This window comes from Mirounga angustirostris, unplaced genomic scaffold, assembly GCF_029215605.1.
Source record: "Mirounga angustirostris isolate CCGP_5_RB_7025 unplaced genomic scaffold, mMirAng1.0.hap1 SCAF_5, whole genome shotgun sequence".
Taxonomy (NCBI): Eukaryota; Metazoa; Chordata; class Mammalia; order Carnivora; family Phocidae; genus Mirounga; species Mirounga angustirostris.
Window position 1 is genome coordinate 28,006,546 of NW_026991713.1, and position 13,927 is coordinate 28,020,472.

General features: G+C 42.4%; 1 protein-coding gene across 3 annotated transcripts in view; it reads left to right on the forward strand.

Annotated features, from left to right (window-relative positions):
* BTG1 (BTG anti-proliferation factor 1) overlaps positions 1 to 10,894 on the forward strand; it is an 85,148-nt gene extending 74,254 nt beyond the window's left edge. Inside the window, exon 4 of one of the 3 annotated variants that reach the window (XR_010411416.1) lies at positions 10,478 to 10,894. Coding sequence is in view for 1 of the 3 variants with exons in the window: in XM_064590799.1 (XP_064446869.1) it covers positions 10,478 to 10,551 (74 nt within the window). In the remaining 2 variants the exon portion in view is untranslated. The remainder of the gene's footprint in view (positions 1 to 10,477) is intronic. The other 2 variants (XM_064590800.1, XM_064590799.1) reach the window with 2 other exon arrangements.
* Positions 10,895 to 13,927: the final 3,033 nt, after the last annotated feature.

Genomic DNA, 13,927 nt, shown 5'->3' on the forward strand with positions numbered 1-13,927 from the left:
TGAACATTGGCTCTCCAAGCATCTTCGCTTCAACAGAGGCTCTTTGTAACTTAGGCTACCCCTGACACTTTCAGGTTTGTAGAAACTAGTTTAGAGTACCATGGGGGAAGGCGTCGATGTGTTTGTTTGTTTATTGTGGGGTTTGAATCATAGGTTATTCTAGGGAAAGGGCAGGGTTGGGTATGTTGCTACTGTTGGCAAAGCAAGACTCCAAGTATCCTCACAGCTGCCGATTCCTGTACTTCTATGTGCCAGAGGCTTCCGTGACATCATTTAGTTCTCCCATTGCAAGGAAGAAATTACTGTTGTTCTTTCTCAGATGAGGAGACTAAGGTTCACTGGCATTTGGTAACTTGCCCATGATCCCACTGTGAGTGAGTGGCAGAGTCCATTGATCAACCTAGGACTGTTGGATTCCAAAGCTCATCTTCTGTCTTTATTGCTTACAACTTCCTGGAGGACTAGAGATGACCCAGAAGGGCAGAGACAGGGGAGGTAGGAGGCTGGCAGAGGCAAACACCTTGCACGTGGCCTGTCCCCAAACACCTCTTCTGCATGTTCCTGGGCTTGAGTTTCCTTGGAATTTATGTACTGACACTGGACTAAGATGCAGTGCTTATTTATGTCATCATTCCTTGAGGATCCAGACTTTTTTTTTTTTTTAATATTTTTTATATAGAAGCACTTATTTTTCTAAGGCCTCACATTAGAACTACTGATTTAGAACACCTGTGAGTAGTTTGGGTGATTTGGTTTGGTTTGGCCTATCAGCATCAAAACTTTCACTAGTGCAATCACTAGTCTTTGTTTTGGCTAAGCTCTTTTCTCCAGAAGGCCTCATTTCCGATGCAACCACGCTAGCAGGAAGCGGCATCCCACTGAGTCATTACAGTTACCGACACACTGGTGGGGGTAGGTATCGGATAATGTCTCAAGAGAAAGAAACCCGCAATGGGTAAGAATGGATGTGAAGATACATTTGGGAGGAATCTCTCCATCCTACCCAAAGCATGGTGTTGAGACAGAGGCTGGGTAGGTTCTTCAGTGGGAGGTACAAGGTACTGAGAAGTTAGGAAATGGATTTTAGAAAAGCAAAGGTAACTATTAATGGGGTTGATTAGAGGGAGGTGCCAAAGGTGAATTTCTGTTACTTTTTTTTTTTTAAGATTTTATTTATTTATTTGAGAGAGAGAGTGAGGGAGACCACACGAGCAAGGGCAGAGAGAGAGGGAGAAGCAGACTCCCCTGCTGGGCAGAGAGCCTGATGCGGGGCTCGATCCCAGGACCCTGGGATCATGACCTGAGCCAAAGTCTACCCAGGCACCGCAATTTCTGTTATTTTATTAAAGCAAGTCGATCGTAAAGATGCTACAATGTGTTTTAAATGTATTTAATGTAAAAATTATAATGATTATATTGACAGTTTATTGGATGCACTTAAAAAAAGGAATGAAAATTACAACCTATAACATGGTTTTGCCATGAATAGAACATGGTTTTGCCACGTGTTTTCTCATTGGAATGATCATCCTCTTTGCAAAGTTGCTGTAGTACACTTTTCAGCTAAAACAATAAGTGCTGGGTCTTTGTTATTTTCCTTCTAATCATCTAGAATCTTTTAACTGCTAGTTCATCTCTGTCTTGAGAGATGGCACTTTGCTCCTATCTCTATAGTAGCATTTACTATGTATTTTACAATTTATCTGCCATGCATTTGCCTCATTGTGCAGGAAGAAGTACCTAAGGAGCCCAAACCGGGTACCATTCATTTTTGTAGACCAACTTGCTGGCATGGAGGAAGCATTCAATACATGTATCAAATGAAGAAAAAATGAATATATTTTCTTTCCAGTATAATCCAAGTCTTGCTTTGGTAGGCTCTCATTGACCCTAAACTTATTAGAAGTAGAAATAAAAATATTTTCTGTGTGTATAGGAAGAGGATACTATTGATCTGCGGTCACTTTGAAATCACGACATGAAGTGGGTGATTTACTAGGAGCAGTTATGGATCAGGAGAGGTCAAACCCCACCTTTCACCCAGGTTTATTACAGTTAACCATATTTTGGACCGGTACCTTGTACTGTTTTTACTGTTACTACACTTTTAACTTTCATTTCCCTCTTTATTTTTGAGTATAAAGACAAAATGTGTTTATTATAGAAAATAGAACATACAGACATGTGTCAGTTAGGGTTATTTGGTCATAAGTATCAGAGACCACCAAGAGCTAATTTAGCCAAGAAAAAAAAATGTATTGAAGGGATGCGAGGAAGCTTCCAGAATGGACAAGAGGCCAGAGAATCGGTTTAGAAATAAAACAAGCAGGGCAGCTCTAGGAATTAATATAGGGGGAAATTGATTCCTTAGTTCTGGTGCCACTATAGGATTGAATGGGATCTGACATTTTTCTCTCCCAGTGTAACTCAGCTAAAAAGTCTTATTGGCTCATCTTGGCCAATATGCAAGGTTCTTGGCTTATACCGGCCAGGTGAGCAAAAGGATCTGACTGAGGAAACTTCATTATTTTCCCATTAAGATACACACATAAAAACAAAAAGCAAAAACAAAAACAAACCCCCCCCCACCACCAACAACAAAAAAATGACACACATGAAGAAGAGGTGATTTTCCAAAAAGAAATCAGGGGCACCAGTGGAGTGCAGGAATGAATGCTGGTACAGAAAAAAAGACAATTATTTCAACCATAATCATGCCACCACAGGAAGATAGCAGTTGGCCTTTTATGTTTCCTTTCCAGACTTTATTCTAATCATAATGATAAGATTAGGATCTTACTATACATAGTTTCATGTTTCACTTTTCCCCACGCTATTAACCATATTTCTAAAGCATCTTTTCTAATCGTGGCATCGAATTTCATCTTTTGGCCATTTCACAATTATAGTGAACTACTCTCTAGAAAGACATTTTGGCTGTTCAGCTTTCTGCTGTTGTAACACAATGACAAAGGGACATGGAGGAACAATATGGGCTTTGATGTCCGGGAGAATTGAATTTAGATTCCAGCTTTACCATTCCCTAGTCAAGTGCTCTTAGGTAAACTGCCAAACCTCTGAGTCCCCATTTCCTTATTACAGTACCTTACAAATTTGGACCTGCCGAGTTTGAAGAGATTGTGGGCTACCCAAGTATATGTAGTGGGGGGAAGAACTATAGACTGGAGGTGTAGATTTTTTAAAAATCTATTTTGGAGAAGTATTTGAAGTCCGAGGAGGAGATGAAATCAGCCAGAAAGAGAGAGTAGAGAGTGAGAAAGGCAGGGACCCCAGGATTCAGTGACCGGGCACACTCCAATTTAGTGGGAGGGGGAGGGAGAGTGCAAAAGCCATGTGATAAAGAGCAGATGGTGAAAGGAAGAAAGAAGGAGCATGAAAATAGTGTGGAGGAGCCCAGGGAATTGTTTTAAGATGAGAACAGAGAGGGAATGGTCAGAGAGTCCCAGCAGAAAGAAGAGACAGTTAGGGGTCAAGAACAGAAGAAGGGGAGGCAGGGGAGGTGGCAGCGAGGGTCACTAAGGCAAAGGCTGGTTTGGCAACCAGGAGCTGGACCCGTTTCCACTGAGCAGAAAGTCAGAAGCTAGAGAAGGTTATGCAATAATTGTAGAGTGTTTGTATAAAAAAACATTTTTATCAACAAGGAAGAGGAAAGAATGGAGAAAAGCAACATGAGATCAAGGGAGGACTTTCCTTTTTCAGTGGTCTAAGAAACTTCAAGGTTCTAGGCTGATGGAAAGAAGACAATCAAGAGGGAGAGGTTTCAGGCCCAGGAAAGTAGGGGAATTCACTCATTTATGTATTTCTTCACTCATGTATTTATTCACATAATTAGAATAGAGTGCCCGCTACACACTGAGATCCGTTCCATGCACTGTAGGAACAGCAAGGATCAAGGCGGGGTAGGCTGCTGCTTTCAGTGGGGATGTATTCTGCTAGGAGAAACAGACAGTTAACCATGATGAAAGCCCGATAGCAACACCAGGGAAGTAACTTAGAAAGAAAATATTAGAGAGCAAAAAAATGTATGCAGAGCATCAAAATAGATCTACTGCTTTGTAATGAGTGGCTGCTTTAGATCAGATGTTCAGACGTGAGGCTAAGGAGGTGATATATAATTTAATAATTAATTTAAGTTAATATTTAAAGAAGAGCTTTGCATGTCGAGGGAACAAGGGCAATAAAGGGAAGAGATGGAAATGTGATCAGAAAGGAAGGCACAGCCTAGACATTGAAGAGCATTGTTGGCCATAGTTTTATTCCTTTTTTTTTTTTTTTTAAAGATTTACTTATTTGAGAGAGAAAGAGCATGGGCACGCACGAGGGTGGGGGGCAGAGGAAGAGGGAGAGGGAGATAATCCCAAGCGGACTCGCAGCTGAGCTGCTGAGCCTGACGCTGGGCTTGATCTCAAGACCCTGAGATCTCGACCTGAGCCGAAACCAAGAGTTGGACGCTTAACTGACTGGGCCACCCAGGCACCCTGGCCACAGTTTTATTCTAAGTGGGACTTGAAGCCATTGGAAGGGAGTAATATGACTATATTTATATCTCAAAAAGGATCTTTCTGTCTGTGGTGAGAACATAGTTTAAGAGGAAGGAGCAGAGGATGGGAGCCTGTTAAGAAGTTACTGCTGTAGTCAAAATAAGAGATGGTATGGCTTGGGCTATGGTGGAGATGACAGGAAGTGGTTGGAATAAGACCATATATCAGAGTAGAGTCAAGGGACATGCTGATGGATCAGACATAGAGAAGTAGTGTAGGAGGAAAAAGAGAATTTAAGAAGCACTTGAGTGGAGAGTGGATGATTTTTATTGAGATGGGGAAGACTGGGAGCTACGTGCAAATCAAATCAGCTATATGTCAATAAAGCTGAAATTAAAAAAAAAATGAGTTCTGGACATGATAAGATGATTGATGGGGAAATTATTTAGAGGAACTTTCATTGCCTGCCCTCCCTCTAGCTCAGTGATTGCAGTTTCCAGGTTACTGAAAGGATGTAAAAACAATTTGGAGTCCCCAGTTTTTGGTGGCACTCACTGTCCTCTGTACGCCTTTGCCCATCCTTCTGTTCCCTGGCTCAATAATCTGACTTCTGACCCACCTGCCTGGTTCTGGAAAGCCGTATATCCTTTTTCTGGTTTATTATTCAGCTCGCCATCTGAATCTCTGGTCTGCATACTTCCATGATGTCGGCATTAGCCTCAGCTTCAAGATACTCTGTCAGATAGTACCATGATTTCCTCACCGTGTTTTACCATTCTGCAGAACTAGAGCCAAAGGACCTTTGCTATCCAGCATCTCCTGCTCCCCAACCTATGGGAAGAGAATTCAGCTCTTTGTAATCAGTTAAACTACTAGGTAAATTCAGCCAATAGTTTACATATACTGTTATTGTTCTTTTTTTTTTTTTAAGTGGGGAAGGGGCAGAGGGAGAGGGAGAGAGAGCATCTTAAGCAGGCTCCATGTCCAGCGTGTGAGCCAGAGGCAGGGCTCAATCTCACAACCCTGAGATCATGACCTGAGCTGAAATCAAGAGTTGGAAGCTTAGCCAACTGAGCCACCCAGGAGCCCCTGTTATTGTTATTCTTAAGAAAATACTACTTTGTTACAAGTACCAGTTGAAACCAATTTCTTGTTAGGATTCTTACAAAAATGTCTGAATGTAGGTGTTTATTAAACTAGGAGGCTGACACCACTGTATTCTAAGCCTCCATCTTCTGTTATTTGAACTTCTGAAAAATCTCCTAACTGGTCTTTCTTTGTGCATCCCACTCATTCTCCACAATATTGCTGGAGTAATTTCTACAACCTAAACTTGATCCCAGCAGTCTCCTGCTTGCAAGGCTATAGTGGTTCTCCATTATCTTTAGGATAAAGCCTGCTAATCCTTGACAGAGATATTGGAGATCACCAAATGGCCCATGGTACATTTTCCAGCATCTCTTGTAGTTAGTTGGGTGTTTGTGACTAGTTCTGGACAGCAGTGGATGAACATGACTCTTTTGGGCCAGAGTATTTAGGGGCCACTGCCGTATACGCTCTTCACCACTTGGAGTGACCCTGAAAGCCACATGTTGGGACGGCAACATCAAAAGATAGTGGGATCCCTGGTGTCTGAATTACTCCATGGAGAACTGCCCTGGAATGTCATCTGAACTGCACTGGAATTTACTTGACAGAGAGATAAATCTTTGTTGATTAAGCTCCTGAGTGTTAGGGTTCTATTTCTACAGCACAGCCTAGCCTACTGGGTTGGTGCACATGGCGAGCATAGTCCCGCAAGCTCGAACTCCAGTCCATCTCTCAGCTTGTTCAACTCTCCAGGCAGGTGGAGCACCTTTCACTTCCTCCGAGGTACCATGCTTCCTCCTGCCTTTGGTTATTTCCCAGCTGCAAGGTAATTTCTGCCTTTCTCCCCTCCTCTTTCCAACACATGAACTTTGGTTAAATCTTACTCATCCTTCAGGTCACAGACTAACCACCACTTCCTTAGGGAAGCCCCCCCTAGTTTCCCTTCATCTTGCTCCTTATACATCGTTTCAATTACTTGTATTTAAATAAATCTGCCAGCACTGCTAGCCTCTAAGCTTGGCCTGTCCTTCTTAGGGGCTCGTCATTGGTCCCTACACAGTGTCTGGCATTCTGGTAAGGGCTCGACAAATATTTGTTGAATGCTGGAATGCTTGATTGAACGAATCAGCAGAAGATAAATAAAGGTGAATGAGATGAAGATTACAAAGAAAAAAAAAAGGGAGATGTGGTAACACACAGGATTCAGCTTGGGCAGAAACTAAGCTTGGCGTTGATGGGACTTCCTACAAAGCCATGTATACCCATTCTAACTGAAATTTCTCCTCCATCCTTTGTGATACCACCTGAATTTATCTGAGTATAAAGGAAATCTTTCCTTGTTAGGAATCTCTGGCACTTTTCTGTTGCATGTGGGGTAAGGTTCAAATACCTCAGCATGGCGTTTGAGTCAATTACAGACTGGCCCCTACTTTTCCTCATCTCCTCCTGCCTCCTCCATCCGTCTGCATGCACACTCTGCTTCAATCAAAGCAAATGCCTCGTCCTCTCTGAAATACATGTGAAGCTCCCCCCTTGCCACCTAGCCAACTCTTACTTGTATTTTAAGACTCAGCTTAAATGTTGCCTCCTCTGTAGAGACAGTTTTAAATCCCCTAGTCTTAGACACTCAGCATTTTGGACTTTAATAATGCTGTGTCTTGATGTAGCATTTAGAGCACAATTGTTTATTTCTATGTGTGTCACTCTCACTTAGAGGGGAGATCCTCTGAGTAGGGGCTGTGTAACTCGCTCATTTTTTATTTCCTATTACAGTGCCTAGCCAAAGGGGAAGCCCTGTGAATGCTTAGCCAGTGAATGAATGAACAAAAGAACAGAAACAAAGCTGGAATATTGCAGTAGATGCGATTTCTAGTTTCACTCTTTGTTTTAAAATATTGTCTTGAGTGAGTACACAGGGATGGGAGTGGAGATTGCACAGGGGAAAAATAGCTTCTTTTAAAAATCTATTTTCTGGGCGCCTGGGTGGCTCAGTTGGTTAAGCGACTGCCTTCGGCTCAGGTCATGATCCCGGAGTCCCGGGATCGAGTCCCACATCGGGCTCCCTGCTCGGCAGGGAGTCTGGTTCTCCCTCTAACCCTACCCCCTCTTGCGCTCTCTCTCTCACTCTCTCTCTCTCTCAAATAAATAAATAAATAAATAAAATCTTAAAAAAAAAGTTAAAAAAAATCTATTTTTCACTTTTACAATTTCTGTTAGGACCAAGTAGGTTTCAAAGTGCAACATAATATGGATGGCATGTTTCAGACTCCATGTGTATTTATGAATTTATTAATTGGTAGCCAAATCTTTATCCAGAATGTGCACACCTTTGATTTTTGATGAATAGAAAATAGCTTTTTCTAATTACCTCAAAATTAATGTTCTGCACACATTTAAAATTCTGAGCTTTCCTTTGAAAAATTTCTTTCCTTTGTGGCACACGTAGGCTTAACATTTTTTCTATGTTGGGACTGGGGGGGAGTTTGATTTGCTTTCTCCTTTCTTCTAAGTGTTTTTTGAATTGCTATCTTTTTAAAAAATTTTTTACAATCATTCAGGCTTGAGCCCTGGAAAATCCCATTTCCCCTTCCCTGTCGAGGATAGTACTGTGAAAAGTTATTGGCTCTTGACAACTCTCCAAGATTGTGTCACTGGCCCAGGATACTAGACCGATAAAAAATCCACATACCCCAGTGGATTGACTAGTTAAGAACATATTGAAATGCTTGCCTAAACACCCAGCACTGGGTCCCATTTGCTCATATCTCATACCCTTATCGACTGACATCTGAACTACTTCTCCCCTTCACCCCCCCCATAGGAGCTGGGACGAGTTTGAAAAGTAGCTGCTTCGGAGCATCGGAGCGGACTGTCTAGGAGTAAATAATGCTTCAAGGCCCACCACGTATAGCTCAGGATCTCCAATTAGGGGAAGGGACCTGAGGATTTTTGAAGGAGAGAGATTCATACTCCTTTCAGATTGGTCTAGGGATTCAGCAAGATCACAACAAAGTAAGACATAAAGATGTCAGTAGGCTTGGAGGAGGCTGGTTTCAGTTATGCGTGGTCTGGAGCTGTCAAACCTGACATATAGCACTTTAACCTGGCTAAAAGATTCCTAAAATCATCTCCAGGACTTCAAGAGCAGGGTTTGTGTCTGTGCGCATGGGTGTGAGCGCGCATGTGTGTACGCGTGGGTTTGTACATATGCATTGTCATCCTGTGGGGACAATTGTGTTTTGGCTCACAGGTATAAAGTCCTGTTTCCCTCTGTCAGGTGACCATGAGTTTTGTCATACTCAGCAGGCCTTTTGTCTAATGCATTGACACCTTAATGAAAAACAAAAGGTACATTCATCAAAAGAGACAAGATTACTGGCATCATAAATGGAGAACATCAGGGAGGCTAGCAACAATAATAATAATAAATTGTGGCTATTGTCCACAGAAACTTGCTTTTCTAAGGTACTTTTGATAATTACCTGTCAATGTTTCAGTTTCCACACCCGTTCCTTGAATTGATGGAGTCTATTTATATCAAATAAAATTCTTGTATTTTCCTCTTGAAGTGCATTCCATTCCCAGACATGACTAGGGCAGAAGTTATTTTATTTTTCCAAAAGGAGAAAGTGGCCTTGTTGAGTTTGACACATGTAAGCAGTGCTTTCTGGTTGAAGGCAAGCCAAACAAAGAGACAAATAAACATCAGCTTTAGTCGGGAGGCAAAAGGAGAGAACTGTAGCGTGGATGGTTTGGGGGCAAGTTGTGTACCTTCCCCAGCAGAGTGGCATTCGGCTCTCTCTCTGAGCTTGTCCCGCTCCAGTGATGGTGTGTGGAAGCTTAAATGCAATGTCAGCACAAGGAACAACAGGGGGGACCAGAAGAATGGAGCCCATAAAAATCTGTTAGGCATGTAGGAACTTCAGGGTTAATAGTTTGTCTTTATTTAAAGAATGTCCTAATATGAGGGACTGAATTTAATAAAACCACATGCATTTAGGGATGCCTGGGTGGCTCAGTTGGTTAAGCGTCTGCCTTCGGCTCAGGTCATGATCCCGGAGTCCTGGGATCAAGTCCCAAAACGGGCTCCCTGCTCCACGGGGAGCCTGCTTCTCCCTCTGCCTGCCTCTCCCCCTGCTTGCGTGCTCATGCTCTCCTCTCTCTCCCTCTGACAAACAAATAAAATCTTAAAAAAAAACTACATGCATTTAAGGATAACGAATGTCCCATTGATTCAGTTCTTTTTTATAGTCTTTCTTCAAGTCACAGAAGGCGGGGGATGGCCGCACAGGACAAAGCAGCAGGGAACTCCGGTATTTCCATCAGAGGAGAAAGCGCCCGCTCAGGAGATTTGGGTCCTGGAAGTGTTTGTGTTACTATGTGACTCGGGACAACTAGTCTGTTTGCTTTGGGCCTAAAATTCCTTATTTGTTCAGTGAGAAAGTTGGGCCAGATCCTATCCAGCTTTAAAGTTTATTTTTTAAAATCTTAGTATCCTTCCTTTTCACACAGTGTCTGACATAAAAGTGGGGATCGGCCAGGGTTTATTAAATAATATTCTCTTAGATGTAATTGACCTGTGCAGCTCTTGGGCTCAGTCCGTTAGATGATGGTCTTTCAGACCGACAAGGGTTATCTGGTATGTTTGGCACATTCCCCAAATGCTCATTTTCCTCTTTCTTACTATGTGTGGGAGGCAGCCTCTGAGATGGGGTCCCATGACCGCCACCTCCTCGTATTCACGTCATCATGTAACCCCTTAGTCTTGAGTGTAGACTGGACATACTGACTCACTTCTAACAGGGCAGAAAATAGCAGAAGTGATGGGTTGTCACTTCTGAGATTAGGTTGCTAAAACCTGTGATTCTGTTCTCTCTCTCTTTCAGAGCCCTTACTCTGGGGGAAGCCAGCTGCCGTGTTCCGAGCTCCCAGTGGAGAGACCCACACAGCACAGAACTGATGTCTCCAGACAGCATCCAGTGGAGACCTGTGGCTCCCCAGTCATACGACTGAGCTTGAGAGTGGATCCTTCCCTCGTTGAGCCTTCAGATGACTGCTGCCCTGGTGGGCGCCTCAGTTGTAGCCTCCTGGGGGACTCTGAGCCATACCCAGATTTCTGTCTCACAGAAACTGAGGCAGGGGCACCTGGGGGGCTCAGTCGGTGAAGCGTCTGCCTTCAGCTCAGGTCATGATCCCAGGGTCCTGGGGTCCAGCCCCGTGTTGGGCTCCCTGCTCGGCGGGGAGTCAGCTTCTCCCTCCCCCTCTACTGCTCTCCCTGCTTGTTCTCTCTCTCTCTCTCTCTCTCAAATAAATGAATAAATAAAATCTTTGAAAAAAAGAACTGTGAGATAATACATGTTGTTTTAAACTGGTGAGTTTTGGGGTAGTTTGTCACATGGTATATTAGATGACTAATTATGTTACAAAAAGAATCTATCAGATAATTTGAGATACATATAATCTAAATAAAAGATATGACAAATATACCAATAACTAGTATGCATAGTGGTAATAGTAACAATAACCAATTCCCACCTAGAGCTTATAATGTGCCCCAAACTGATAGGTATGTATATATACTAATATATACATATAATATATATGTAATACATATAATTATATATATAATAATATATATTACATCACACCCATATCAACCCATTCATTCCTCACAACCACACCGTAAAGTACATGACATGACTGTCCCCATTTTACAGATGAAGTGGATTGACAGGAATGTTAAGTAAACTGTCCAAGGTCACACAGCTTGTAAAGGCAGTAAATGGGAGACCAAAAGTATAAACTCAATTTTCCAGATGGCTCACTCATTACCGCTATGCTGTAGTGTACCCATAAATGAGATTAGGGGAGTATCACAAAATGATGAGAGGTTCAAAGGTGTGATTACAACCAACGTAAAGGGTAAGAATGGGACTTTACAGAGGATGTGAATTGTGATATGGGAGGGATTAAACAGTGAGAGAGAAGCATGATACAAAGAGTTCCCTGTTGCCATGGATTGAATGTTTGTGTTCTCTCAAAATCCATTTTACATTTTACTAATATTTTGCTAATTGTATGCAGTTATCACTAAAATTGCCGCTAACATTCATTTGTCCCTTTGATAATCATTTCATTACTTACTTGTGCCAGCAAGGTGGACACATTGCATTCTGTTCAGTTCAACTTGACCCAGCACGAATGTGAAGTCAAGCTGCAGGGTGGGAGTAGGCTGCAGCTTCCCATTTTCTAATTGGATGTGGGCTGCCTCCTAGAGAGGTTTCCAGGCTCCCGTTCTGCAACCTGGAATCCCAGGGGTTTGACTCAGATGCAGAGTCCCATTTTCAGAGGCGTCACATTTGCATAATTATACAGCTGGGGATATCAGTAGCTCAGGTAAGTCAAATAAGTTTGTGCCTCTGCACAAATACAAACTTGCTCCCTTTCCCCAGGCCCCCATCATCTTCTTATAACGATTCCGTGGCTTCTGGTTCTTTCTCAAGCCTCCTCTCCTATTGCATCTCATGCTCAGAAGTAACTGACTTGGCAGCCATTTCACTCTGTCCCACATCTGTATGCCTTCTGTGGGGACAGAAAGCTTAGCTATGCGGTGGAGAAGGGCAGGAACTTCAGCCGCAGGTGACCTGTTCCTGTCCCATCAGAAACCAGGCAACTACCACGCCTGTCTCTTCTCCCTGCCCTCTTCCCCGCCTCTGATTTTTCTCTCCATACAGTGGACAGAGCTTTCACTGGAAACAATTAACTTGGTATTTTTGAAATCTAAGAACAAGGTAAGAATAGGTTTAAAAAAAAAAAAAAAGACAAGCTCAACAGTGCATGCAGTGAAAAGTCTCTCTATTTGGTCAGCTCTCTGGTTTCCAAGGACCTCTTCCTGTAAGCAACCACATTTACCAGTGTATTGTATATTTTCAAACATAGTCTATGTATATACATGGATGTATCAGATGTATACACACATATTTTTGATGAAATCTTTCTTCTATACAAGAATGTTTTTAATACGTAAGTTTGATCATCACAAAAAACAGAAACTCTCCATTAACCTTTGGAACAGACCTCAGATTTTCAACATGGCCCTCAAGGCCCCACCTGACCTCTACAACGTTGTCTCCCTCATGCCAATCTCCTCTTCATTTTTCCCATGGGACTTAGATTCTCCAACATCTAATCTAACCAACTAAGGTTCTCCACGCCTGTTTCTATCTTTGATTAGAATAGCTCTCTGTCTAGAATTGAAATTGTTGTTGCCTCCTCCATGTTTATCCCGCCTATGTTTAGTGGTCATATGATTTGGATGGAATGGACCCACCCCTAAGGTCCAAGGTTACACAAATCCCATTCTTACCAAAATGATCAGTGCAGATAACCAAGACTTAAGTCAGACAGAGGCATCCACTAGTTAGAAAGATTGATCTGGGGTTGCCTAATCAGGATAAAGAAGGGAACTCTTTCTTTCTGCGACTATGAGCAAATAAACTGTCACTGGTAGACATTGTCATGACAGAAACTAAGTGACTAAAATGAACATATAAAATTTGGTAGGACAGTGAGACTCTTAGAGAAATGAAAACCAGATCTTGATCAAACTGTGCCTGAAGCTATACCAATAAATAACTTTTAGTGTTTTAAGCAAATTTGCAGTGGGTTTTATTTGACTTGCAGACAGCTTAAAGCATCTGATACCCCTGCTCCTTCCCTGCACTGATCTTCCTATAACTGGCTTACTCTTATCTAGTCTCCAAGCCTCTTAACTGTTCCCTCTTCAGAGAGGCTTTTTCTGATTTTCCTGGACTAGGTTGGGTCTTCCTTTTATCTGTTTTCCTTGCATTGAGGCCTTTTCTTTCTGCATACTTGTCACAGTTGTAATGAAAGATGATTTTTAAGTATCTCTCTCCCCCAGAGGACTATAAATTAAATGAAGTCAGGGCTCTATCTGTCTGGTTCACGGCTCTAGCCTCAGGTTCTAACATACACCTCACACTTACTAACGACTCAATAATTATGTGTTGGATGTAAAACTGAATGAATGGTAGAATTTATTATAGATAAGTGGTTCATTCCCAATGATTTTTATTTTTTATTTATTTATTTATTTATTTTTTAAAAAGATTTTATTTATTTATTTATTTGACAGAGAGAGAGACAGCGAGAGAGGGAACACAAGCAGGGGGAGTGGGAGGGGGAGAAGCAGGCTTTCCCGCAGAGCAGGGAGCCCGATGCGGGGCTCGATCCCAGGAGCCTGGGATCATGACCTGAGCCAAAGGCAGACGCTTAATGACTGAGCCACCCAGGCGCCCCCCAACGATTTTTAAATC